This window comes from Schistocerca piceifrons, chromosome 3, assembly GCF_021461385.2.
Source record: "Schistocerca piceifrons isolate TAMUIC-IGC-003096 chromosome 3, iqSchPice1.1, whole genome shotgun sequence".
NCBI lineage: Eukaryota > Metazoa > Arthropoda > Insecta > Orthoptera > Acrididae > Schistocerca > Schistocerca piceifrons.
Window position 1 is genome coordinate 269,214,109 of NC_060140.1, and position 27,600 is coordinate 269,241,708.

At 41.9% G+C, this 27,600-nt stretch overlaps 1 protein-coding gene across 1 annotated transcript; it reads right to left on the reverse strand.

Moving 5' to 3' along the window:
* Positions 1-27,600, reverse strand: LOC124788581 (ketohexokinase-like). Its single transcript, XM_047255854.1, has 3 exons — positions 27,449-27,600; positions 9,480-9,738; positions 1-93 (listed from the first exon to the last, which is right to left on the reverse strand). The coding sequence occupies exons 1-3, from the start codon at positions 27,598-27,600 to the stop codon at positions 1-3; spliced, it is 504 nt and encodes a 167-aa protein (XP_047111810.1).

Here is a 27,600-nt window from a genome sequence, read left to right on the forward strand (position 1 = left end):
CTAAGTAGACAGGGGCACATACAACTCGATATGCCCCTGGAATCCAACTTGCACAACGAGCAGGGGCAAATTCACGGGGGAGAGCACATTTTCCTAAAAGCAATAATATTATCACATATACCAATTCCAGTATTTCTCAGATAAATATCGCAGAATAACATAGCACGAAAACGTCTAGTCCCTAAAAATGGCAAGAATTCTAAACAATTATATTAAACAAAGAAAAAATAACAGGAAGACTGACTTTCCCAAAGGTAGGTGCAAATGACGTACACAACAAACATATCCCCCTTTTAAATACTCACATAACTACAATCTGCAAACCAGACAAGCTGTAGAAATAAGAATGTGTGAGAAGATCTTCAACCGTGACAGCGGATATAATCGTAGCAGTACTTGGAAACGAGCTCTCGACGTAGAAAAGAGCCATATCTATTCGTCAGAATGTTCACGCTACGGCAGGACCGGTGGCATCACCAGCGCAGACGTTGACACCTTCTGCGGTAGCTTTACGTAATTACTGACCAATCAGAAGCCGTCTCTGGGCTAGATAAAGCCACCACAGCAGCATTTTTGGCGGTCAATTGTTCCTGACGAAGGCGATGGAAGTAATCGTCGAAACCTCGAGGTTTTACTCTGAACTGACGTGGAAGAAGTCCGAGAAAGTTTTATAGAACTTTGATTACGATCATTGTTCTGACTGAAATGATGATAACGGTAGGTGCTTGCTACAATTTTATATCGTCTAAACTGTACACTGATCAAAGCTGATAGATTTGGTTGCTTAGCGTGTTGTTCCCTTTTCAAACATAATACAACAGAGGTTCTGCTTGGCAAGGATATTACAAGTCCTTGACAGGATTCTAGTAGTATGTGGCCCCAGATGTTTACGCACAGGTCAAGCAAATCCCTCAAATTACAGGATGGTGGTTTATGGATACGCAGGTGGCGCTCGACGTGTTCTCCAATGACTACAGACCAGACACATTTGCTAGCCAAGACATGAGTTCACTATAATGCCCCTCACACCACTGCAGCACGGTTCTGACCTTGCAACACGTACTGTTTATCCTACTGGAAAATGTCGTCGCCGTAGAGGACATTTCAAGTATGAAGCGATTCAAGCGGTCAGCAATAATTTTCACGTAGATCACTGCTACCTAGATGCCTTCGATTACCACCACAGATCCCATGGAAGCCCAACTCAATATACCTCATAGCATAATTCTGCCCTCGCCGGCCTGCGTCTGTGGCACTGTGAATGTTTCTTGAAGCCATTCGCCTGGATGACGGCGTGTTACGTCGCAGCCATCGACCTTGTGTAACAAGAAACGCGATTCTTTCGACAGGCGACACGTTGCTGTTGATCCACGGTGAAAACTCAGTCATGCCTCACCCACTGTAATCATAACTGACGATATTTTTGGGTAAACACAGGAGCACGTAGGGGGTCGTGTGATGAGGAGCTGCATGTTCAACGATGGCCTTTGAACAGAGTGTTCCGAAGCATTTTTGCCTACACCAGCATTGTACTCTGTCCTCAGATCTGCTACAGATCGCTGTCTATCCTGGATCCTCAGCCCTCTACGTTTTGTGGTAAGACGTGGTCGTCCAATACCATACGTCCTACTCGTTATTTCACCATCGTTCAATCACTTTCCATAGCTGCTCACGACAGTAGTACGCCAACAGGTGACCAGCTTCGCCGTTTCGGAGATTCTTCTTTGTCAAATCCCATTATGTCGATGGATTTCCGCATTTGCGGCCCGTATGTTCGCTATGAATGCCCATTCGTCTCTCTTACATTGTTTCCTTACTGCATCATGTGCCCGCAACACCACCGGTAGGCGTTCAACCTAGCGGTGGGCAGTGGTCATAATGTTTTGGAAACATTAAAGTGCAATGTATGTATGTGTGTGTGTGTGTGTGTGTGTGTGTGTGTGTGTGTACACTCACATTATTTTAATAGATCAGCATAAAGTGTGATTAAATATTTCAATACATTCTCATCATCCTTCAAATTGATGACATTTATTTCTGTTCCTTATTAAAAAAAAATGGACATAAGAAACTATGTGATACGTGTAATACCACAAGTGTTTATTCAGGTCTGAACATGTTCATTACCGACCGAAGCTAACAGCCTGATTACGAATAAACATGCTGATCTAAGTCTAGAATTATAGTAAAGAAAATAGGAAATTATTATTACATAGGACACATTAGTGTTATTTCTTCACTGAAGCTACTGTTCAACTTATATAAGTAGTCTGTCAGCTGTCTTGAAGCTCAAAGTTTGATTGTAGTTCATTTATGTATGATTCTTTCATAATAACTCTGTTTTTGTATGATTTACTTTTGTTACTTGAATGCATTCACACTTACATGTTCTAAAAGTTTTTATGTGATGGTATTAAAACAATTTAATTTGGTGACTAATCACTATCTAACGAAGAAATAATTAATGTAAAGTCTCATTCCTGCGGTAGTTTATCAAATTTTAGAGCAATATGGCGTCAGGGGCACGTTATTGGTTAGAATATAACTACAGTGAAAATGTTTTACTATCTAGGCCTGTAAAATAAGATCTTTGGGCAGTTATAACAGTAGACAAGGCACTAGTGTAACTCTAAGTACGATGATAGTTTACACTGGAAGATAGAAGCACATGATTACTTGTATCATAAGTTACACCAAAGCGGAGCATTCCAGTATTATAATTAATTATTGCAGATGTGGAACGTACAGTTTAATATATCTTTTGTATGTATATGTTTTGTGTACATAAGCGAAATTCTGTGTATAATGCATGTATGAACAATGAAAAATATTATGCATTTGATATACAGTGGTTCTCTTTTGGTACAGATGAATCGAACATGTTAGATTATGATCGAAATCAATGTCAAAATAAAAATAAGTACAGCTATGTACTGCATGAAACAGTTCCTATGTTATATTACAGTTGTTCTACACTGCCTACTAAAAATAAGACCGAATCAAGTCCGCACATTTTTTCTGCAATTTTGGTGAAATTTCGAGTACAATTAAGGAACTTCATGTTTACTAAATGACACATGATGGCCAGAACAGAGACCATAACGTTATTAACATTTTGGCTGCTTATGCTGTTGCAAATCGATTCACTTAAACAGTGCGTTACTTTCCTGCTATGGGACTGCCCTACCCTCCCTTTGACAGGGGTTTGAATGGCGATACGATTAATCCGACACAATATTGAATGTATTAACCCTTTGGGCAAGAGAAACTTATATTATACCCAAAACAGGAAAATAAGTTTATGATAACAATAGTGAAAACTGAATTCAACTTTTTGTGACCCCAGTATTTCAAGAAAACACTGTATCAGTTACTTCTGAGGCCGAGAGAAGCATAAACACAAGAAGATTTCGTTTGCAATCAAACACTTAATGGTGTTCACCGAGTATGCCGCCAATCTTGGAGCTGGCTCAGCATCAGCGCATATTAATAGTGAGGTATCTATTCCACCTGGAAAATCCAGTAAAGACACCACTTTTTATGTAAAAAGCATATTCTTCCCAGGTACTTAGCTGTGAACAAAGATCTGGAAGTAAGGGAGGTCTTTCAATATGCACTACATGAAATTCTGATTTTATAATACGTTAATGGAATAGCCTAGTCACATCCAAATTCCAGAACAGGTGCGGCCGATCAGGGATAAGCAGTGAAATAAAATACAAGTGTTATTGTTTTATGTGTAGTAAGTATTTTCATTTTGTTATAGTAAAACATGATATTTTGTTTCTTTCTTTTTATTGCTATGTCAGATTATGCGTCAGCTGACTTAGAAATATAGCAGAATCCATTACAAAATGTAAAACAGAAAGATACCACATATCTTTAAAGTTTTAATAGAGTTCTAAGTACAGGGTACTTCTTAAAATAAGTCTAAAATCTTTTAAAGAATTGCAAAAAATAATAGCATGATGTTCCTTAGTATTATTTTATTTTTCTCCTGTAGTAACTCGCTAAGGCTAACATTAAAAGAACGTACTCTACGTAGTTTTTTCACTTATCTAAAAACTTACTTTACATGACACCTGAGCTTTTATGAATAAACAATTCACTTCCAAACCACTGGTCGATATACAAGAAAAGTTTCAATGAGCACACTAAATCATATCTTCAGCTCTTCAATCACATTCACCTACGCATCACAGTGAAAAACCAATTGATTTACCCAGTGCTTGAGCTTTCGTATTTGTGACAAAAGAATGTCGGTTTTAGACGTAGCTTCTGCTAGTAAAATGGGCATTTTGAAAAAAGTGACAAAGTGCACAGACTTCTCTGTATGGTTAGGATGAGGTGTACATACTTATTAAGAAAGAGGCATAGATGTAGAAGCATGACTCTTCTTCCATCTTACAGGCAATAGGAGATGCAACTTTAGATTACTAGACGGGCAATATAATTTCAGGTGCTGTGTATTTCTTTTGGTAATTATTAAGGCACTAAAAACTTTATGGATGTGCCATGAAATCTCATGAGTCTCTTATGGTATCTATGAAAATTGACTAGGCCTTAGTAATGGGGCTATGTAGGTTTCAGAACAATGGGGGGAAGTGCATTGTTCTTTTACTTCAATAACTATTTGCCCTAGCCTGATTTAATGACCCTTACGTAAACGAACCGCTTACTTGGGTTCTTATTTTCTAGATTTAGGATCTAATTACTGGCTCATAACTGTCATTTTCAGTACCAAAATTTTTGACCAAGATGGCCACCAAGGAGTGCTCATGTCTACCCATGTGTTACTTAATGGTCAAATGCTTTTAGCCTACTATGATAACTGTCATCTTAATGATCATTTAATTTTAACGACCATAATTTATGACTCAAAAACGGCGATCTCACCTTCTTCATTGGTGTAGTATGCTCCTACAGGTCGTCTACCACCAGCCCCTACACCCACTACCACTACCACCACTCTTAAGCGGACCCTGCATCATGAGTTGGGACTTTGCATTTGTGCTCTGTATCTTGGTACATCAAGAACAACAATAGCAGCTGCAAATTCTTGTGAGAGAGGTCCTCCATGATTTAGCGTGTTTTAAAAATAAAGTGCATAGTTCTCTTATTTCCTACCCTCGGCGGTGGTTCTAACAGCACCAGAAGTGTGGGTCCAAACATTATTTAGTCATGTCCTGCGCACCTTGAAAATTGGGAGAAAATCTACAAAATATCAACGAAACTGTAAATAGCGTCGTACATTGATGTACTCACAGGGTACGCAATGTGGTGTTAGTTGTTAAACATAAATGTGTGTCTTCTTGAAAAGTGGGAGAAAATCGGTAAAACAGACCCAAAAGTGTAAACAGTGCCATATGTTGGTGTGCTCACAGGACAAGCAAAGTGGTGATAGTTATTAAATATTTTCTTTTCTCGAAAAGTGGGAGAAAATCAGTGAAATAGCTCCAAAATCGTAAACAGTGCGATAGACTGGTGTGCGCGTAGTGCATGCACAGTGGTGATAGGTATTCAACATTTTAAGTCCTGTATTTATCTATGTCTTCTAGGAACGTGGGAAAAAGGCGATAATACTGCCGCAAAACTGTATATGCACACAGCAAAAGAAGGTTTTGCATCACCCTGGTTCCCAGAACTCCTGATGATGGACATAGACGTTGGATATTGTAACACAGACACAGTCCCTTTGACTGTTCAGAGATCTCACTAAACCCACCCAAAGATGTAAACAACCATGCATGAGCAGCGCCTGTTAGACGGAGACGGTCCGACACCCCATCACTTCCAGTCATTCCACCAGGAAGGAGGTCCACGGTTCATGTTGTCTGTAGTTTAACCATGCCTAGACGATCAATACTGCGGTTCGATCACGTCGGCACTGTTAATTTGTGCCAGAAGGGCTCTCAACAAGGGAAGTGTCCAGGCGTCTCGGAGTGAACCAAAGCGATGTTGTTCTGACATGGAGGAGTTACAGAGAGACAGGAACTGTCGATGACATGCCTCGCTCAGTCCGCCCAAGGGCTACTACTGCAGTGGATGACCGCTACCTATAGATTATAGCTCGGAGGAACCCTGACAGCAACGACACCATGTTGAATAATGCTTTTCATGCAGCCACATGACGTCTTGTTTCGACTCAAACAGTGCGCAATAGACCGCATGGTGCGCAACTTCACTCCCGACGTCCATGGCGAGGTCCATCTTTGCAACCACGACACCCTGCAGCGCGGTACAGATGGGCCCAACAACATGCCGAATGGACTGCTCAGGATTGGCATCACGTTCTCTTTACCAATGAGTGTCACATATGCCTTCAACCAGACAATCGTCGGAGACTTGTTTCGAGGCAACCGGTCAGACAGAGCGCCTTAGACACACTGTCCAGCGAGTGCAGCAAGGTGGAGGTTCACTGCTGTTTTGGGGTGACATTATGAGGGGCCGACGCACGCCGCTGGTGGTCATGGAAGGCGCTGTAACGGCTGTACGATACGTGAGTGCCATTCTCTGACTGATAGTGCTACCATATCAGCAGCATACTGACGAGGCAATTGCCTTCATGGACGACAATTCGCGCCCCCATCGTGCACATCTTGTGAATGACTTCCTTCAGGATAACGAGATCGCTCGACTAGAGTGGCCAGCATGTTTTCCATACATGAACCCTATTGAACATGCGTGGGATAGATTGAAGAGGGCTGTTAATGGACGACGTGACCCACCAACCACTCTGAGGGATCTACGCTGAATCGCCTTTGAGGAGTGGGACAATTTGGATCAACAGTGCTTTGATGAACTTGTGGATAGTATGCTACGAAGAATACAGGCATGCATCAATGCAAGAGGACGTGTTGCTGGGTATTAAAGGTACCGGTGTGTACAGCAATCTGGATCACCGCCTCTGAAGGTCTCACTGTATGGTGGTACAACATGCAATGTGTGGTTTTCATGAGCAATAGAAAGGGCGGAAATGATGCTTATGTTGATCTCTATTCTAATTTCCTGTAAAGGTTCCGAAACTCTCGGAACTGAGGTGACGCAAAACTTTTTTTGATGTGTGTAGTTTCATAAGTTGGTGTGATTGATGGGCATGCACAGTGATTGTTGTCACACAAACATCACAGGAAATGGCATTTGGTGTGATGCTCTACTAGAAATTACACAAATGAAGCCACAAGACTGTAAATAGCAATAGAAGGCAGTGACCTTGCAGAAAATACCGTTGGATGCGATACTCAACTGAAAATTGCGAATATCACGTGATTTGCTCCAGCCACTGCTGTTATTGATTAACCCAGATTACAGAGCACAAACTCAGGCTGCACCCAGACAGTGGGGGCAGTGAGGCAGGGGGATCGGTAGGGGGAGGGGGGCAATAGGGGGATACTACACCTGTGTGGGAGATGACACTGCCATTCTGGAGTCATAAATTATGATCATTATGATTAAAGATAAATTATGATCATTAAGGTGACAGTTATCACATTAGGCTAAAAGCGTTTGACCATAAAGTAAAACCTGCATAAAAATTAACCAAGTGCACTTTTTGGTGGCCATCTTGGGCAATTAATTTTGTCCTAAATAAATAAAACAAGATCTCAAGCGAGCAGTTTGTTTACATAAAGGTCATTAAATTGTGGAAGGGCAAGTGGCTGGTTTGTTTACATAAAAAAACAGTATCCCCCGCCTCATTGTTCTGGAACATACAAAGCCCTACTGCTGTCATGTTTAAAGCTTTCCCGGCGTACTGATTGTTCAATAAAAACACGGGAGAACTGCCGGATATCAGTAACGTTCTGCCACGATATTTCGGCGCAGAGTCTTCTGGCCATCTTCAGGTGAATGCCATTGTAGTAGTACTGGCGAGTACGCGCTGAGCTCCGCTATTTAAAGTCTTCTGAGGTGACATTGCGCATGCGCTGCTCAGCGTGCGCGTTCATAACGGCTCCGTGCGCTGCGCCTCGCGCCCTCCACTGTGAAAGCCTGGCGTATCGGTACCAGGTCGATTTCCATCTTTATGCAGATAACTACGTCGACTACGAAGTTTCTCTATAACAGGATTCCAAGCAGAGTTCAGCTGATAACCGCTATCTCGATTGATGAGAGTCTCGTTGTCAGACAATCTTATTTCCACAGATTCATTGATAATCGAGCTCCAAAAGTTTGATGTATGGGCCAAAATTTTTGTGTCGTCGTAATTCATGGAATGGTCTGTGGAAATACAATGTTCGGCGATTGCGGACTTGGTGGGTTGGAGAAGGCGAGTATGCCGTTGGTGTTCCCCAATGCGTTCCTGCACAGTTCGTGTCGTTTGCCCTATATATGATTTGCCGCATTCACACGGAATTTTGTAAACACCTGGTTTACGCAGGCCCAGGTCGTCTTTAACGAATCCCACCAGTGATGAAATTTTGGAAGGAGGACGAAAGATGACTCTCACTTGATCAAGCTGAGCAGCGCATGCGCAATGTCACCTCAGAAGGCTTTAAATAGCGGAGCTCAGCGCGTACTCGCCTGTACTACTACAGTGGCATTCACCTGAAGATGGCCAGAAGACTCTGCGGCGAAATATCGTGGCAGAACGTTACTGATATCCGGCAGTTCTCCCGTGTTTTTATGGAACCCTACTGCTGTCCTTGATCAAAGCTGCACATTGAGACCAATCTTCTTCTGTAATTGTGTAACATAGTGATGTACTGAGATATGTTGTGTGGCTCCCAGCCTGGTACCAGTCTTTCTTGAGTGTCAGATTTGCTGTTTCTTCATTTGAAGCTGTTCCTCAGCTGGTCTTTCGAAGGTGGGTGGACCCTTCCCAGACGTTTTCAACTCAGGTCTGAGAAGGTTAGCGGGAACGGAACCAGAGATCTCTGCATCGGTATCCAGCAGTGCTATCTACCAGATGACAGAGGTGGAAATGGTGCACATGGTCTCACTCTTCTGTCTTGGGCACAGTAAACCAAGTTCTATATAGATGACTGTGATGAGTCCCTAGTATCATTTTTATATTATCATTGATAGGTTTGGAATGAGAGGATGTGAGCTGGTTAATGGTGGGTCCCAGATAAGAGTTACACAAAGTTAACGTTCTCCATCCAGCAGAGGAGGAACCACAAAGACTGCCATATGTCATCATATTATGATACATTGTAGAAGTACCCAGAATTTAGCTCAAGGCATTGGTGCATGACCCAGTGATCGTGGACCAGATTCCACCATTCCCTCTAACGTTCCGGCGAAATATCGGTGACGACTATTTCTTGCCATCGAAACCATCTGGTTTTGAACTTTCTGGCCCTGGATCGGTCGATGTTGCAACGTCATCTGTTCAGTACTTCAGCTATGAACCCCAAAAAGTTCTACACCCGTAGCAAATGATTTCATTCAGTCGCTCAAATACATATCGCAAAAACTGTAAAAGAGCGTCTCGTGTCACCGACTTCCAAATAAAAGTCTATCTAGCTTTCACAACGTACACCGCGTTCCCTGAGGACGTCCCGAAGTCCACGGAAGCCGTGCATTCCGACCTTGGCGCCAGCAACCTGGCAGGCGTATCGCAGGCTGTGTTGCAGGGGGCATCCGCTAGACAGCGCAGACAGCAGCGCGGCGCAGAAGGCGTCTCCAGCGCCCAACGTGTCCAAGACGCGCTCTGGAGGATAGGCGGGGGCCAAGAAGACGCCCTCAGGACCTTTTGCAGCCGCTCCTTGCTCTCCCCACGGCACCACCAAGGTCGCTCTGTAACAGGAAAGCACATCCATAAATCAGGGGAAAATCACACAACTGAGGATATTTCTAATATTTTGAAGGATCAGCCTCTCAGTTGCGCAATTTTTCTGGTCTTTACCAGGTTTCAGCTTAATTAATCTAGCCTTCTTCAGAAGCATAAAATTACTATAACATGTCAGAGTAAGGCACAGTCAACATTAAAATTAAAACCTATAGTACCGTGGTACCATGTTGAATTAAAACTACTTAACTGAAGTCCGGCCCTGGCATCGCTTCACCACGCGGTCGGTTGGCAGCGGCAACTACATTGGCACTGACCGTTGCACGCGGACTTGCACTGAGCACGTAGCAACTCGTGCGCGGTCCTATAGGTTTTAATTTTAATGTTGACTGTGCCTTACCCTGGCATATTATAGTAGTTTTATGTTTCTGAAGAAGGTTAAATTAATTTAGCCGAAACCTGGTAAAGACCAGAATATTTGCGCAACTGAGGCTGATCCTTCAAAATATTAGTCTTTCACAGTAGATTAGATTAGATTACATTAATACTTGTTCCATAGATCATGAATACGACACTTCGTAATGATGTGGAACGTGTCAGGTTAATAAAAGATGTCTGTACAAGATATTACATTACACAAAATATTGCGTGACACTAATGTTTAAGTTGTTGTTTTTTTCCCTTAATTTATATCTAAAAATTCAGCCAAACATTATGCAGTATACATTACATTAATACACTACTGGCCATTAAAAGTGCTACACCACGATGATGACGTGCTACAGACGCGAATTTAACCGACAGGAAGAAGATGCTGTGATATGCAAATGATTAGCTTTTCAGAGCATTCACACAAGGTTGGCGCCGGTGGCGACACCTACAGCGCGCTGACATGAGGATTGTTTCCAACCGATTTCTCATACACAAGCAGCAGTTGACCGGCGTTGCCTGGTGAAACGTTGTGATGCCTCGTGTAAGGAGGAGAAATGCGTACCATCACGTTTCCGACTTTGATAAAGGTCGGATTGTAGCCTATCGCGATTGCGGTTCATCGTATCGACACACTGCTGTTCGCGTTGGTCGAGATCCAATGACTGTTAGCAGAATATGGAATCGGTGGGTTCAGGATGGTAATACGGAACGCCGTGCTGGATCCCAACGGCCTCGTATCACTAGCAGTCGAGATGACAGCCATCCGCATGGCTGTAACGGATCGTGCAGCCACGCTCGATGCCTGAGTCAACAGATGGGGACGTTTGCAAGACAACAACCATCTGCACGAACAGTTGCAGCAGCATGGACTATCAGCTCGGAGACCATGGCTGCGGTTACCTTGAAACTGGATCACAGACAGGAGCGCCTGCGATGGTGTACTCAACGACGAACCTGGGTGCACGAATGGCAAAACGTCATTTTTCGGATGAATCCAGGTTCTGTTTACAGCATCATGATGGTCGCATCCGTGTTTGGCGACATCGCGGTGAATGCACATTGGAAGCGTGTGTTCGTCATCGCCATACTGGCGTATGGGGTGCCATTGGTTACACGTCTCGGTCAGCTCTTGTTCGCATTGACGGCACTTTGAACAGTGGACGTTACATTTCAGATGTGTTACGACCCGTGGCTCTACCCTTCATTCGATCCCTGCGAAACCTTACATTTCAGCAGGATAATGCACGACCGCATGTTACAGGTCCTGTACGGGCCTTTCTGGACAGAGAAAATGTTCGACTGATGCCCTGGCCAGCACATTCTCCAGATCTCTCACCAACGGAAAACGTCTGGTCAATGGTGGCCGAGCAACTGGCCCGTCACAATACGACAGTCACTACTCCTGTTGAACTGTGGTATCGTGTTGAAGCTGCATGGGCAGCTGTACCTGTACACGCCATCCAAGCTCTGTTTGACTCAATGCCCAGGCGCATTAAGACCGTTATTACGGCCAGAGGTGGTTGTTATGGGTACTGATTTCTCAGGATCTATGCACCCAAATTGCGTTAAAATGTAATGACATGTCAGTTCTAGTATAATATCGTTGTCCAATGAATACCCGTTTATCACCTGCATCTCTTCATGGTGTAGCAGTTTTAATGGCCAGTAGTGTACTTGTTCCATAGATCATGAAGACGACATTTCGCAGTGATGTGGAACGTGTCAATGATGGTATCAGCAAACGAGTCTCTCGTTGGGATAACCGTGTTTGTCGTCACGGCGACTATGTTAAGAAATAGATATGTAGACATAAAGAGTAAAGACGTAGAATGTTAATAACGTTTGTTTCGTTTAAAAAGCTTTAAGAATTTCCACATAAAAATTTGAAGGTATTACTTTTCAGAACACCACTGTGTGTACTATGAGATGCACATGCAAGGACGTCCGCAGCTCGTGGCCTAGTCGCCTAGCGTTGCTGTCTCTGGATCATGTGGGTCCCGGGTTCGATTCTGCCCGGGGGCTGGGTGTTTGTGTTGTCCTCATTATTTCATCATCATTCGTGTAAGTGGCTAGATTGAACTGTGTAAAGATTGGGACCGCTGATGACCGCGCAACTGAGTGCCCACAAACCAAATATCGTCACGTGCAAGGACATAAGAGATCTGTAGTTCACGTTTTAGTAATTAGTGTTCCCGCCCTAGTAAGATGTGTGGTAGTTTCCCCCACTCGACCTCACTTTCCAGTGGCGCACCACTGGACAGTACATTAGCATACTGTCTTCGCTCCGTTGTCTCTTTCCAGTCATCTGTTAATCTTGGGTGACGACAGGAGACGAGAGAGAGGTTGCTATAGACGAACAGACAAAATGGTTCAAATGGCTCTGAGCACTATGGGACTTAACGTCTGTGGTCATCAGTCCCATAGAACTTAGAACTACTTAAACCTAACTAACCTAAGGACATCACACACATCCATGCCCGAGGCAGGATTCGAACCTGCGACCGTAGCGGTCACGCGGTTCCAGACTGAAGCGCCTAGAACCGCACGGCCACACCGGCCGGCGACGAACAGACAAACAGACCTTCTTGACAATTGGTTGATGTACCGTTCATCGGCCAGTGTCGGTGGCAATTTTTCACGCTCCTTATTACTTCACAAGTAAACACTCCACAAGCGAGAAAACATAAGCCACCTACCTTATGTTTACCTCTGCCCACTGTGTATCACAGCGTAAAGAGATTAGCCCGCCACTGGCCACACAAAACGCATCAAAAGGTATCGCCTGGAATGATGAGTACGAGTGTGCGTTGTTTCTCCCAGTGGCAGGGTATGAGTATTATGTCGCAAACAATATGAAGAAATACGACTAGATTTGACAACGATATACCGATACATCAGTTATTTTGTAGACTTAATACATTAACATTATACTGAAGGTACATTGAGAACACGATGCATTTCTCCAATATATGTACCTTATAGTTTAGTACTGAGTATATATTTTTACCTGATACTGAATGGAAGTAATTACTGTTTTTTACATATTCTCTGTGACAATATCTTATAAGAGAACCCTTACGGGACTGTATCAAAACTATTGGCAGAATGCATATTTCACATATTAGCGTAGACCACGATATGTGTACAAAAATGGTGTAACCGTCACATTTATAACAGAGAAATCCACCTTCCATAGAAATAAAAAAAAACTGCTCAATTTTAAAAGTGAATTACCACTATTTCTGACACATTAATATTTTTGAAGAACGAGTACTGTTTTGAACTGCAATTTTTTTGTTAGTATCTAAACTGACACCACTGTTTTATATTATTCCTTTGAGCTAACTGTAAGATGCTGAGCGAACTTAATATATGTTGTTGCTGATTTCCAAACTCTATTTTGACTTCAGAAGAACTTCGCTTTACTAGTGACGAAGCGGTGCAAGCAGAGGTCAGAGTGTGGCTACGTCAGCATCGTCAAAGATCCTACAGTTTACATTGTTTTGGTATAATTATTTAGCTTCATAAATTTTCTGTAGTTTAGGAGCAATTAAAATGTTAAAGTGTTTTTTGGATAAAGCTTATGTTTAAATCAAGGACGACAGGCTTTTCGTTGAACCAGTTTTGGTACGAAAAGTTTCGTTTTTAAAAACCAAACAGCTTTAAAAGAATAATAAATTCTGATAAATCGAAAAGCTGAAACATTGAAAATATCGACATTTCATGTCTTATATATCTTTAGCATCGACATCTTCCAGGCGAGTTGTCAAACTTTGATACAACACTTCAGTAAATTTTGCCATCTCTAAGCACGACCTGTTGGGCAACATGATGCCGCTCAGGCAGGTGGCCATTTAAAAGGACAAAGTTGGTCCCCTGGTACGTCTGCCACCGTGTCTCGCCGTCTAATAACAGAGAAACCTAGTTTCCTGAACGCTTGCATTCGATTATTCGCATGAAGTACCCCACAATAGGATAACACTCTCTCTCCTTACCCAAGTCGTTTTCGAATTGTCAGAGTAGATTGAGGAAAGCTCGACGGACATCAGGGCTCTTGCTTTAGGCCCCAGATCACCTGATACCCAACCTACTGAACACATCTGGGACATTATTGAGAACAATAAGTGTCTTGAATCCAACAAAGACCAATTTCAAAGAGCTGTGGACGTACGTTACTAGAGCAGTCATGGACAATGACTTCACAACGCTTCTGTGTCTCATGGAATCAATGCCACGGAACGTCTCCTCTCATTTTTTTTTCCGAGTAATCAGTCTTCTGAGCAGTGTGATGTGATCCGCCAAGGATTCCTCTCTTGTCCCAGGCCCTTCATCTCAGAGTAGCACTTGTATCTTACCTCCTCAATTAGTTGTTGGACGTATTCCAATCTCTGTCTTCTCCTGTTGTTTTTACACTCTACGGTTCCCTCTAGAACCACGAAAGTTATTCCTTGATGTTTCTACATATGTCCTATCATCCTCTCCCTTCTCCTTGTCAGAGTTTTGAATATGTTTCTTTCTTCGCCGATTCTGCACATAACCCATTCATTCCTTAATCTAACCATCAAATTTTCAATATCCTTCTGTAACACCACATCTCAAACGTTTCGATTGTCTTTTTTTCCTGTTTATTAAAAACCATGATTCAGTGCTATACAATGCTGTGCTCCAAAAGTACATTCCCAGAGACGTCTTCCTCAAATTAACACCTGTGTTTGATACCAATAATCTTCTTTTCGCCAGGAATGCTCTCTTTGGCTGTGCTATTCTATTTTTTACGTCGTCCTTCCGCCCCCCCCCTCCCCCCTAACCCTCCCCCCCCCCCCCCGCCCGAGGCTATGCAGTTTTACCTTATGGTTAAATGATGATAGCATCCTCTTGGGTAAAATATTCCGGAGGTGAAATAGTGAGGAGGACGTCGTTATCAGGAGAAACAAAACTGGCGTCCTATGGATCGGAGCGTGGAATGTCAGATCCCTTAATCTGGCAAGTAGACTGGAAAATTATAAAAGGGAAATCGATAGGTTAAAATTAGATACAGTGGGAATTAGTGAAGTCTGGTGGCAGGAGAAAGAAGACTTCTGGTCAGGTGAATACCGGGTTATAAATACAAAATCAAATACGGGTAATTCAGGAGTAAGTTCAATAATGAATTTAAAAAATAGGAATGCGGATAAGATACTATGAACAGCATAGTGAATGCATTATCGTAGCCAAGATACATAAAACCCACGCCTACCACAGAAGTACACGTTTATATGCCTACTAGATCCGCAGGTCATGAAGAGATTGAAGAAATATTTGATGGAATAAAAGAAATTAATCGGATAGTAAGGGAGACGAAAATTTAATAGTCATGGCGGACTGAAATTCGATTGTAGAGAAAGGAAGAGAGGGAAAAGTAGTAAGTGAATGTGGACTGGGGGTAAGGAATGAAAGAGGAAGCCGCCGGGTAGAATTTTGCACAGAGCATAACTTAATCATAGCTAAAACTTGGTTTAAACATCATAAAGTAAGATTTTGTACGTGGAAGAGACCTGGATACACGGGAAAGATTCAGACTGATTATGTATAATGGTAAGGCAGGGATTTCTAAGACATTTACAGGGGCAAGTGGACTCTGACCACAATTTATTGGTTATGAACTGCAGATTGAAACTGAAAAAAACTGCAAAAAGGTAGAAATTTAAGGAGGTGGAATCTGGAGAAACTGAAAGAACCAGAGGTTCTAGAGTTTCAGAGGTAGCATTAGGGAAAGATTGACAAGAACAGGGAAAAGGAATACAGTAGAAGATGAATGGGTAGTTTTGAGAGATGAAATAGTGAATGCAGCAGAGGATCAAGTAAATAAAAAGACGAGGGATACAAGAAATCCTTGGGTAACACAAGATATATTGAATTTAGCTGATGAAAAGAGAAAACATAAAAATGCAGTAATGAAATAGGCGAAAAGAAAACAAACGTCTCAAAAATGTGTTCGACAGGAAGTGCAAAATGGCTAAGCGGGAATGACTAGATGACAAATGTAAGGATGTAGAAACATATATCACTAGGGGTAAGATAGGTCCCGCCTACAGGAAAATTAAAGAGACCTTTGGAGAAAAGAAAACCACCTATATGAATATCAAGAGCTCAGATGGAAAACCAGACCTAAGCAAAGAAGGGAAAGCAGAAAGGTGGAAGGAGTAGATAGAGGGTCAACACAAGGGTAACGTACTTGAGGTCAGTATTATGGAAATGGAAGAGGATGTACAGGAAGGTGAGAAAGGATATATGATACTGCGTGAAGAATTTGACAGAGCACTGAAAGACAAGTCGAAACAAAGCCTCGGGTGTAGACAACATTCCTTTAGAACTACTGATAGCCTTGGGAGTACCAGCAAATGACAAAACCGTTTCGCCTGGTGAGTAAGATGTTTGAGACGGGCGAAATACCCTCAGACTTCAAGAAGAATATAATAATTCCAATCCCCAAGAAAGCAGGTGTGACAGATGTGAAAATTACCGAACTATCAGTTTAATAAGTCACAGTTGCAGAATACTAACACGACTTCTTTACAGACGAATGGGAAATCTGGTAGAAGCCGACCTTGGGGAAGACGGTTTGGATTCCGTAGAAATGTAGAAACACACGAGGCATTACTGACTCTACGACTTATGTTAGAAGATAGATTAAGAAAAGGCAAACCTACGTTTATAGCATTTGTAGACTTAGAGAAAGCTTGTGACAATGTTGACTGGAATATTCTCTTTCAAATTCTGAAGGTGGTAGGAGTAAAATACAGGGAGCGAAAGGCTGTTTACAATTTGTACAGAAAGCAGACAGCAGTTATAAGAGTCGAGGGGCACGAAAGGGAATCAGTGGTTAAGGAGAGAGTGAGACATGGTTGTAGTCTGTCTCCGATGTTATTCTATCTGTATATTGAATAAGTAGTAAAGGAAACAAAAGAAAAGTTTGGAATAGGAATTAAAATCCCGGGAGAAGAAATAAAAACCTTGAGGTTTGCCGATGACATTGTAATTCTGTCAGACACAGCACAGGACTTGGAAGAGCAGTTGAACGAAAGGCAGTATCGAAAGGAGGATAGAAGATGAACATTAACAAAATCAAAACGAGGATAATGGAATGTAGTCGAATTAAATCGTATGATGCTGTGGGAATTAGATTAGGAAGTGAGACACTTAAAGTAGTAAATGAGTTTTGCTATTTAGGCAGCAAAATAACTGATGATTGTCGACGTAGAGAGGATATAAAATGTAGACTGGCGATGGCAAGGAAAGCGTTTCTGAAGAAGAGAAATTTGTTAACATCGAGGGGAGATTTTAGTGTTAGGAAGTCTTTTCTGAAAGTATTTGCATGGGGTGCAGCCATGTATGGAAGTGAAACATGGACGATAAATAGGTTAGACAAGAAGAGAATAGAAGGTTCCGAAATGTGATGCTACAGAAGAATGCTGAAGATTAGGTGGGTAGATCACGTAACTAATGAGGAGGTATTGAATAGAACCGGGGAGAAGTGGAATTAGTGGCACAACTTGGCTAGAAGAGGGGGTCGTTTGGTAGGTCTCATTCTGAGACGTCAAGGGACCACGAATTTAGTACTGGATGGAAGTGTGGAGGATAAAAATCGTAGAGGGAGACCAAGGGGTGAATACGTTAAGCAGATTCAGAATTATATAGGTTTAAGTAGTTAAATTGAGATGAAGAGGTCTGCACAGGATAGAGTCGCATCAAACCAGTCTTTGGACTGAAGACCACAACAACATGTCCTCCTTGCTTCGACTGTCACGTGTTGTTTGCTTTCGAGGCGCAGAATTCATGAACTTCGCGTACTTCTTGGTCATCGAGTTTCATGTTATATTTATCGATAACTTTCCGCTGCTCTCAATTACTTTCGTCCTTTTTTATTTACTCTCAATTCATATTCAGTACTTACAAGACTGTTCATTCAGCTTCTTTAATTCTTCTTCACTTTCACTGAGGAAAGCAATGTTGTCCGCGAATCTTATTTGTATCCTTTCACGATGATATTTAATCAAACTCTTGTCGTTTTCTTTCGTTTCTGTCATTGCTTCTTCGATGTATAGGTTGAAAAGTTACGAAAGACTGCATTTACATCCACATCTCCACAACTATTCTGCATTTCACGCTTAAGAGCTCGGTAGAGGTTTCGCAGAACCACTTCCTGACTATTTTTGAAACATTCCACTCTCGAATAGTATGTGGGAAAAACGAGAATCTAATTCTTTCCGTAACAGCTCTGATTATTCTTATTTTATTACAGTGGTAATTTCTTCCCATGTTAATGGGAGTCAACAAAGTATTTTCACACTCGAAAAAGAAAGTTGGTGACTGAAGCTTCGTAAAAAGATCTCACCACAATGAGAAACGCCGTTGTTTTAATGATTGCCATCCCAACTAGCTTATCATATCCATGACACTCTCTCTCTTATTTCAGGATAATACAAACCGAGCTGCCCTTTCTGAACTCTTTCTATGTCCCCCGCCAGTCCTGTCTGCTAAGAATCCCATACCGCGCAGCAAAACTCCCCAAGTTACAGTCTCTTTAGCAAATGTGTTGCATCTTCTAAGTGTTCTGCCAATAAAACAGTTTTTGGTTCGTCTTCCCAGTAACATTTTCTATGCGAGTGTTCCAATTTAAGCTGCTCGTAACTGCAATACCTAGGTATTTAGATGAATCAGCAATACTTTAAATTTGTTTGATTTATCGTGTAACCGAAATTTGTTTTGCGCTCATGTGGAGGACCTCAACTGCCATTTTGCGTACCACACAGATATTTTGTTTAAATCATTTTTCAATCTGTTTTGATCTTCTGATGACATTACCAGGCGGTAAATGACAGCATATCTGCTCCTCAGATTTTCTTCTCAATCTTTTACACAGATTAACAACAGCAGAGGAATACATCACATCGTTGTATAATCTCGAATATCACTTCTGTTTTACTCTATGACCTTCCGCCAGTTACTACGTACTGTAACCTTTCTAACAGGAAATAACGAATCTAATCGCACAATTGAGACGATACCCCGTAGTCATGGAATTTGTTTATAAATCGTTTCGAGGAAGTGTGCCGAACTCCTTCAGGAAATCTAGAAGTACTTAATCAATTTCAGATCCCTTTCCGATAGCACTGATTAATTCGTGTGAATAAACAGAGAGTTGTTTCCAAACAAGGATATTTCTGAATTCGTGCTATGTATCAATAGATCGGTTTTTCCCCGAGGTAATTCATAATGTTCGAACATAGCATATGTTCAAAAATCTCAATGCAATTTAGTGTCAGTGATATGCGTCTATAATTCAAATGATTACCTCTATTGCCTTTGTTGTGTATTCGTGCGACTAGTGCAACTCTCCAGTCTTTACGTACGGATCTTTCGTCGAGCGAGCGGTTGTATTTGATTTCTAAAAATAGAGCTACTTCATCAGCATACTCTGAAAGAAACCAAAATTGTATACTATCTGGTCGGGAAGATATATCTTTATTGAGTGAATTCAGCTGCCTCACTACACCGAAGGTATCTGCTTCTGTTACTCATGTTAGCAGCTGTTCTTGATTCGAATATTTACTTTATTTTTGTTGAAGAAATTTCGGAAAACCATACTTGGTAACTTCGCTTAAGTGGCGCTGTCATGAGTAACATTACCACCGCTAACACGCAATGAAAGTATCGATTGTGCCTTGCCGCTGGTATACTTTACTTACGATCAGAATCTCTTTGAAATTTCTTCCCTATTTAGAGACAGAATTACATAGTGGAAACTATTTAAAGAATCTCGCATTCTGCACAAAACTTTGAGCTTGTGCTCAACATCCCCATTCTTGGAGATTTTGTTTTCCTTTAAATCTGGTATGCCTTTTTCATTGTTTCTCCAACAGTCTGCTGGCGTGTTTAGTGTATCAAGGATAATATGATCCGTCTCTTATTAATTTACTAGGAATGAAACTCTCAATTCGCCGATAATATTTCTTAGAATTTAAACCACATCTGGTGTCCTCTCTGTCTTAGAAGGCGTAAGCAAATTTTTAATCTGCTTTTTTAAATAGATGTATTTTGCGTTTATTTTTGGTGGAGGTGGATGTTACAGTTTTAGTCTTGCTACAATGAACTTTTGGTCACTAATTCCCGAATTCGTCATGCTTCTCGCTATTTGCTCAGAATTATTTGTTGCGAAGAGTCAAGTATGTTTTCGCAACCTTTTACACTTCTTGTGGACTCCTGAATTAATTGCACAAAATAATTTTTGGAGAAAGCATTCAGTACAGTTTTCAACGATGATTTTAGCCTATCACCGACATTAAACAGATGTTTTCGCCAAGATGAGGAGGGTCGATTGAAGTCACCACCAGCACTAGTTGTATGACTGGGTACCTATTTGATATGATACTCAAGTTTTCTTTGAACTTTTTAGCAGCTGAATCATCTGAGTAGGCGGTCTTTTTTAATCCGATCACTTAGTTCTTGGCTTTCTACTCTTATTTTTTCCTCTTGGTTCTTATACATCTTGTACATAGCTTGACAGTTGCTGATGAACAACTGACACTTGCTAAGAAATAACTGCCAACCACTACGGAACAATCTACAATTGCTATGGAACACCCGACCAATGATACACTAATGGCCGTTAAAATTGCTACATCACGAAGATGACGTGCTACAGACGCGAAATTTAACCGACAGGAAGAAGATGCTGTGATATGCAAATGATTAGCTTTTCAGAGCATTCACGCAAGGTTGGCGCCGGTGGCGACACCTGCAACGCGCTGATATGAGGAAAGTTTCCAACCGATGTCTCATACACAAACAGCAGTGACCGGCGATGCCTGGTGAAACACTGTTGTGATGCCTCGTGTCAGGAGGAGAGATGCTTACCATCACGTTTCCGACTTTGATAAAGGTCGGAATGTAGCCCATCGCGATTGCGGTTTACCGTATCGCGACATTGCTGCTCGCGTTGGTCGAGTATTACCAGACCATGGAATCGGTGGGTTCAGGATGGTAATACGGAACGCCGAGCTGGATCTCAACGGCCTCGTATCAATAGCAGTCGAGATGACAGACATCTTATCCGCATAGCTGTAACGGATCGTGCAGCCACGTCTCGATCCCTGAGTCAACAGATGGGGACGTTTGCGGGACAACAACCATCTGCACGAACAGTACGACAACGTTTGCAGCAGCATGGAATATCAGCTCGGAGACCATGGCTGCGGTTACCCTTGACGCTGCATCAGAGGCAAGAGCGCCTGCATGGTGTACTCAACGACGAACCTGGTTGCACGAATGGCAAAACGTCATTTTTTCGGATCAATCCAGGTTCTGTTTAAAGCATCATGATGGTCGCATCCGTGTTTGGCGTCATCGCGGTGAACGCACATTGGAAGTGTGTATTCGTCATCGCCATACTGGCGTTATCACCCGGCGTGATGGTATGGAGTGCCATTGGTTACACGTCTCGGTCACCTCTTGTTCGCATTGACGGCACTTTGAACAGTGGACGTTACATTTTAGATGTGTTACGACCCGTGGCTCTACCCTTCATTCGATCCCTGCGAAACCCTACATTTCAGCAGGATAATGCACGACCGCATGTTTCAGGTCCTGTACGGGCCTTTCTGGTTACAGAAAATGTTCGACTGCTGCCCTGACCAGCACATTCTCCAGATCTCTCACCAATTGAAAATGTCTGGTCAATGGTGGCCGAGCAAGTGGCTTTTCACAATACGCCAGTCACTACTCATGATGAACTGTGGTATCGTGTTGAAGAGGCATGGGCAGCTGTACCTGTACACGCCATCCAAGCTCTGTTTGACTCAATGCCCAGGCGTATCAAGGCCGTTATTACGGCCAGAGGTGGTTGTTCTGGGTACTGATTTCTCAGGATCTATGCACCCAAATTGCGTGAAAATGTAATCACATGACAGTTCTAGTATAATATATTCGTTCAATGAATACCCGTTTATCATCTGCATTTCTTCTTGGTGTAGCAACTTTAATGGCCAGTAGTGTAGTAAAAGGAAATGTAGAGGGCGAAAGTGTTAACTGCAGCGAAGCCTGTGCTCGAACACTCTGTGCGCATTCGACAGTTCATGCAGTACAGTGTTTGACGAAGGTTGTTGTGGAACTGATTAGTGCGACATTCCATGTGGTACAGAAACATGTCTGCAAGACATCATTTGAGTGCTTACGATCGTGGGCGAGCAGTTGGATGGCTCGAAGCCAGTTGAAGTGTCACTGCTGTGGCCACAATAATGGATGTGTCCAAAAATGTCATCTCACTATTAAAAAGGCCGTTTAAGGTGGAAATGTTATGCAAAAGCTTGCCGGTGGTCACAGACAGGTCACCATAGCCAAAGAGGATCGATATGTAGCCCTAGATGTGAAAAGGAACAGCCATTTCACTCCTAAGCAGATCACTGCAGACCTTCTACACGCTGATGGTGCAAGTGGTTCCAGCAGAACCATGTCGTAGTGATTAAATCAGGTTGGTTTGTAAGCTCGGAAGCCGGGAGCATGTTGCTTTGGGTCAGCAACTGTGGGCCACAGTGACGTTCTTCAATGAATCCCGCTTCACTATGGCAAATGATTCTGGCAACTTGTTAGTGTGGAGAGAGAAAGGAACACGGTACACACAACAGAATGTTCCTGCATGTCACCGGTATGGCCAAGGCATTATGGTGAGGTTAGGCATGATGTACACTGGCCTAACACTGCTGCATATCTTTGTGTGACGTACTATTATTGCACAGTGGTGTTGCAGGGAATTATTGTGGATCGTGTCTGTCTGTTTAGGGATGCGGTAGGTCCCGACTTCCTGTTTATGGATGACAATGACTGCCCACATAGGGCCGCTGAGATGTCGGACGTATTGGGAGGTGAAAATATTGAACGTATGGAGTGGCCTGCGTATTCCCTGGACCTAAACCCTACAGATCATACCTGGGATGCTCTTGGCAGACATGCTTCGCAACGAACACCCCTTCCTCGAACCGAAAAAGAATTGAAAACCGCCTTGAGACAGGAGTGGGAGACATCCCCCAAGGACTCCTCACAGTTTGACAGCCAGCGTGAGTAACGGGTCCAGAATCTGTATTAGAGCCATAGGAGGGCATATCCTTTACTGAGAACCCTTTACCGACCTTTATGTTGGGAGTCTGAACTGCATCAAAAAGATTGTTATTTATCTCTGTTATCCCACTTCCCCATGTGATGAAATCTGTACCATTTTTCGTTATAAACGTACCAGTCCAATTCTGTTAGGTATGCCGTCCGTCTTTTCCTGTGATTATTCCTGTTCAACAGTTGTCAAGCAGTGTGTATTACCCGTCTTACCCTATAGCTTACTCGTGTTTTTCCCTGAATTTCTAATATCTTATACCATGTCACATTGTGAAACGCTTTTATTAGGTTGACAAATACTATGAACGTGTCTTGATTTACATTATTAAGCGCAATGTCAGAAGTGCCTCTTCCTTACCTTTCCAAACGCCAAACTGATTGTCACCTAACAAATCTTCATTTTTCTTTTCCATTCTTCTGTATGTTATTCTTGTTAGCAACTTGTATCCATGAACTGCTAAGCTGATTGCGTGATAGTTCTCGCACTTAGCTGCCCTTGCTGTCTTCTGGATTTCATGGATGATATTTTTTCGAAAGACTGGTGCTGTATTATCTGTCTCATAGATTCTACACACCAACTTCAAAAATTGTCTTTTAGTTTCTACTTCCTCCAACGTTTTTAGAAATTCCGATGGCAAATTGTCTGTCCCTTCTGCCTAATTTGATCGCAAATCTTTCAAAGCTCTGTTAAACTCTGACTCTAATACTAGATCCTTTAAGTCTATCAAATCGACTCCCATTTCATCTTCTACCACATCATCAGACAGTTCTTCCCTCTCGTAGAGGCCTTCAGTGTTTTACTTCCATCTACCTACTCTCTCTCTCTCTACACACACACACACACACACACACATATATATATATATATATATATATATATATATATATATATATATATATATATATATATCCTGCGTTTAACAATGGAAGTCCCATTACGCTCTTAGTCTTGACGTTGACGCCCATTCTTTTAGTTTCACTAAAGGTTATTGTAATTTTTTTATGCCGATTCAGTCCTTCCAATGACCCTTTCTTTTTTCGATTTCTTCTCATTTTCCTGCAACATTTACGCCTTAGCTTACCTGCTCTTCCTATTCATTTATTCCTGGGTGACTTATATTCCTGTATTCCTGTCTTTCCCTGAACATTTTTGTATTTCTTTCTTAAGTCGATCAGCTGAAGTTTTTCTTCTGTTACCCACTGTTTAGTTGCAGTTATCTTCCTTGTTTCTACGTTTTCTGACCAACTTCTGTGATTGCTCTTTCTCGAGATGTCCATCCCTCTTCAACTGAACTGCTTTCTGTGGTATTTGCTATCGTAGTATCTACAACATTTGAAACGCATCTTATCATTCTTCAATATTTCAGTGTCCTACTTCTTTCCACATTGATTCTTCTGGACTATTCTTTTAAACTTCAGTCTACTCTTCATCGCCATTAAATTGTGATCCGAGTCAGTATCTGCTCCTGGGTACGTCTTACAATCCAATATCCGTTTTCGGAATCTCTGTCTGACCATGATGGAATCCAGCTGGAATCTTTCTGTGTCTCCAGGACTTTTCCAAGTTTGCCTCCTCCTTTTGTGACTCGATTAGTCTTTCTCCTCTCTCATTCCTACTACGAAGCACATATTCGCCCATAACTCTCTTACTTTCCTTCCTCTAGGACTGTGTTCTAATCCCTCATGATTGTTAGATTATCATCTCCCATTACATACTGAACTACCCATTGTGTCTGTCTCTTTATCTTCTGCTTGTGGTGTCAGCGTCTTTAACTGAACTATTGTTTTTGTCGTTGATTTGCTGTAGACTTCATTGAGAAGAACCCTATCACTGCACTGTTCACAGGAACTCACTCTACACCCTACCTTCCTATTCATAATGAATCCTACATCCATTATACCATTTACTACAGCTGTTGATATTATCGCCTATTCGTATGATCAGACATCCATATATTCTTTCCGTTCCACTTCACTGACTCTAGTTTAAGCATTTACATTTTCAGTTTTTCTAGCCATATTACTAACTTCAAATCTGTCACATTTCCTTGCTCCGAGTCGTAGAATGATATTATTTCGTTGGTTATTCAGTGTTTATCATATGGATAACCGCGGAAAACAGGACTTCTCGTCAGGTAATTTCAGGATTATCAATACAAAACCAAATAAAGGTAGTGCAGGAGCAAGCCTAAAAGAAAATATGGGTGCCGGTAAACTACTACGAAAACTATCATAACAGCATCATCGTAGCCGAGACAGACACGAAGTCAACACCCACGACAGTAGTAGAGGCTCATATGCTAACTTGGTGATGAAGAGATTGAAATAATGTATGATGAGTTAAAGGAAATTATTAACATAGTTAAGGGGGACAAAAATTTAACTGTGGTGGGTGACTGGAATTCGAAAGTAGGAAGAAGGAGAGAAGAAAAAATAGTAGGCGAACATGGAATGTGGGAAAGGAATGACAGAGGAACTCTTCTGGTAGATTTTTGCACAGTGTATAATTTAAGCATGATTAACATTTGCTTTAGGAATCATGTAAGAAGACTGGATATCTGGAAGAGACATGGGGACACTGGAAAGTTTCAGGTTGATTGTATAATGCTAAGACACAAGTTTTAAAACCAGATTTTAAGCTGTAAGACATTTTCAGGGATAGATGTGGTCCCTCGTCATAAAGTATGCACTGTAGTTTCAAACTGAAGAAATTCCAAAAAGATAGGAAATAAAGAAGCAGGACCTTGACAAAATGAAGGAACCAGAGGCTGCTGAGAGTTTCAGACTACGCATCAGGCAACGTAGGACCCAAACTGGGAAAACGGAAAAATAAAAGACGAATGGATAGCTCTAAGACATGAAGCAGGAAAGGCAGCAGATGATACATAGGTAAAACGGCAAGGTCTAATATAAATCCCTGTATAACGCAGGAGATATTGAATTTAACTGCCGAAAGGAAAAAATATAACAATGCAGCAAAAGAAGTAGACGTCAAAAAACAGAGACTGGCAGAGAAAGTGCAAACTGGCTAAGCAGGACAGGCTGGAGAAAAACTGCAAGGTTGTAGAAGTACGTATAACTAGGAGAAACATAGATACCCCCTACAGGAAAGTTGAAGAGCTCTTCGGACAAACGACAAGCAGCTTTATGAATATCAAGAGCTCAGATGGTAAGCCAGTGGTAAGCAAAGAAGAGACGGCTGAAAGTTGAAGGGAACATACAGATGATGTATAAAAGGAAATGAGAACAATACTATAGAAAGAGAAGAGAAAAATAGATGAATATGTGATGGGAGATATGAAACTGCGAGAAAAATCTGACGGAGCACTGAAAGACCTAAGCAGAAATAGGTCCACGCATTGAAATCCTAGGGAGAGCCAATCGTGACAAAATTATTCCATCTGGAGCGCTAGATATATAAGACAACCGAAATGCCCTCATGTGAATTCTACCGAACCTTCAGTTTAATAAGTCACGGTTGCAAAATACTTACAGAAGACACGAAAAACTGGCATAAATCGATCTCGGGGAAGACCACTTTGGGCTCCAGGGAAGTGTAGGATCACGCGAGGCAATAAGGACTCTACGACTTCTCCTTGAAGATAGGCTCAATAAACGCATAGCATAGTAAAGTTAGAGAAAGCTTTTGACAAAGTTGACTAGGGTACATTCTAGACATTGTAGACGATTTTTATTCAAAATTTAAGATGTGATTGGGATCGAACCGGGAACCGAGAACATGACGCTTACTTGTGAAAGTCGCGACGTGTTTTTCCTTTCTTTCGATCTCTTTCTTCGTCATATTTAAGTCAGTGATTCGTGGTGATATTGATTGATATCTTTCAACTTTCGTCGATGAGAACTTCAGCCGGTTTTTAAATTTCAGATGGTGCACTGTCCCCTAAGCGAACTATATACCTGCGATACCACATTGAAGGTGGGCGCTACACTAGGTAGTTGTTCGTAATTCAGTTGTTCATAATTGCATACAACTACATAAAGTATCGAATCCCTAACAAAGAGTGTTAGTAATAAGATAACGAATTGTCCGAGAACATGTAACACATTGAACGAATGTGCACCTAAGAATTCCGTAGTGAAAACTAAAATACCGAAGAAATCTGTTGGAATAACGTAGGTTACCCAGGTTTGAGGTATCCATAAAGGCCATCCAGTGTATCAGACATTGACTTATATCCGAGCGTCCTCGCGAAATCTTTGCTGACAATAATAAGATCGGCCGTGGGCATCATATCTAGACACCGGTCATCATAATCTTGCATATCTATTGACAT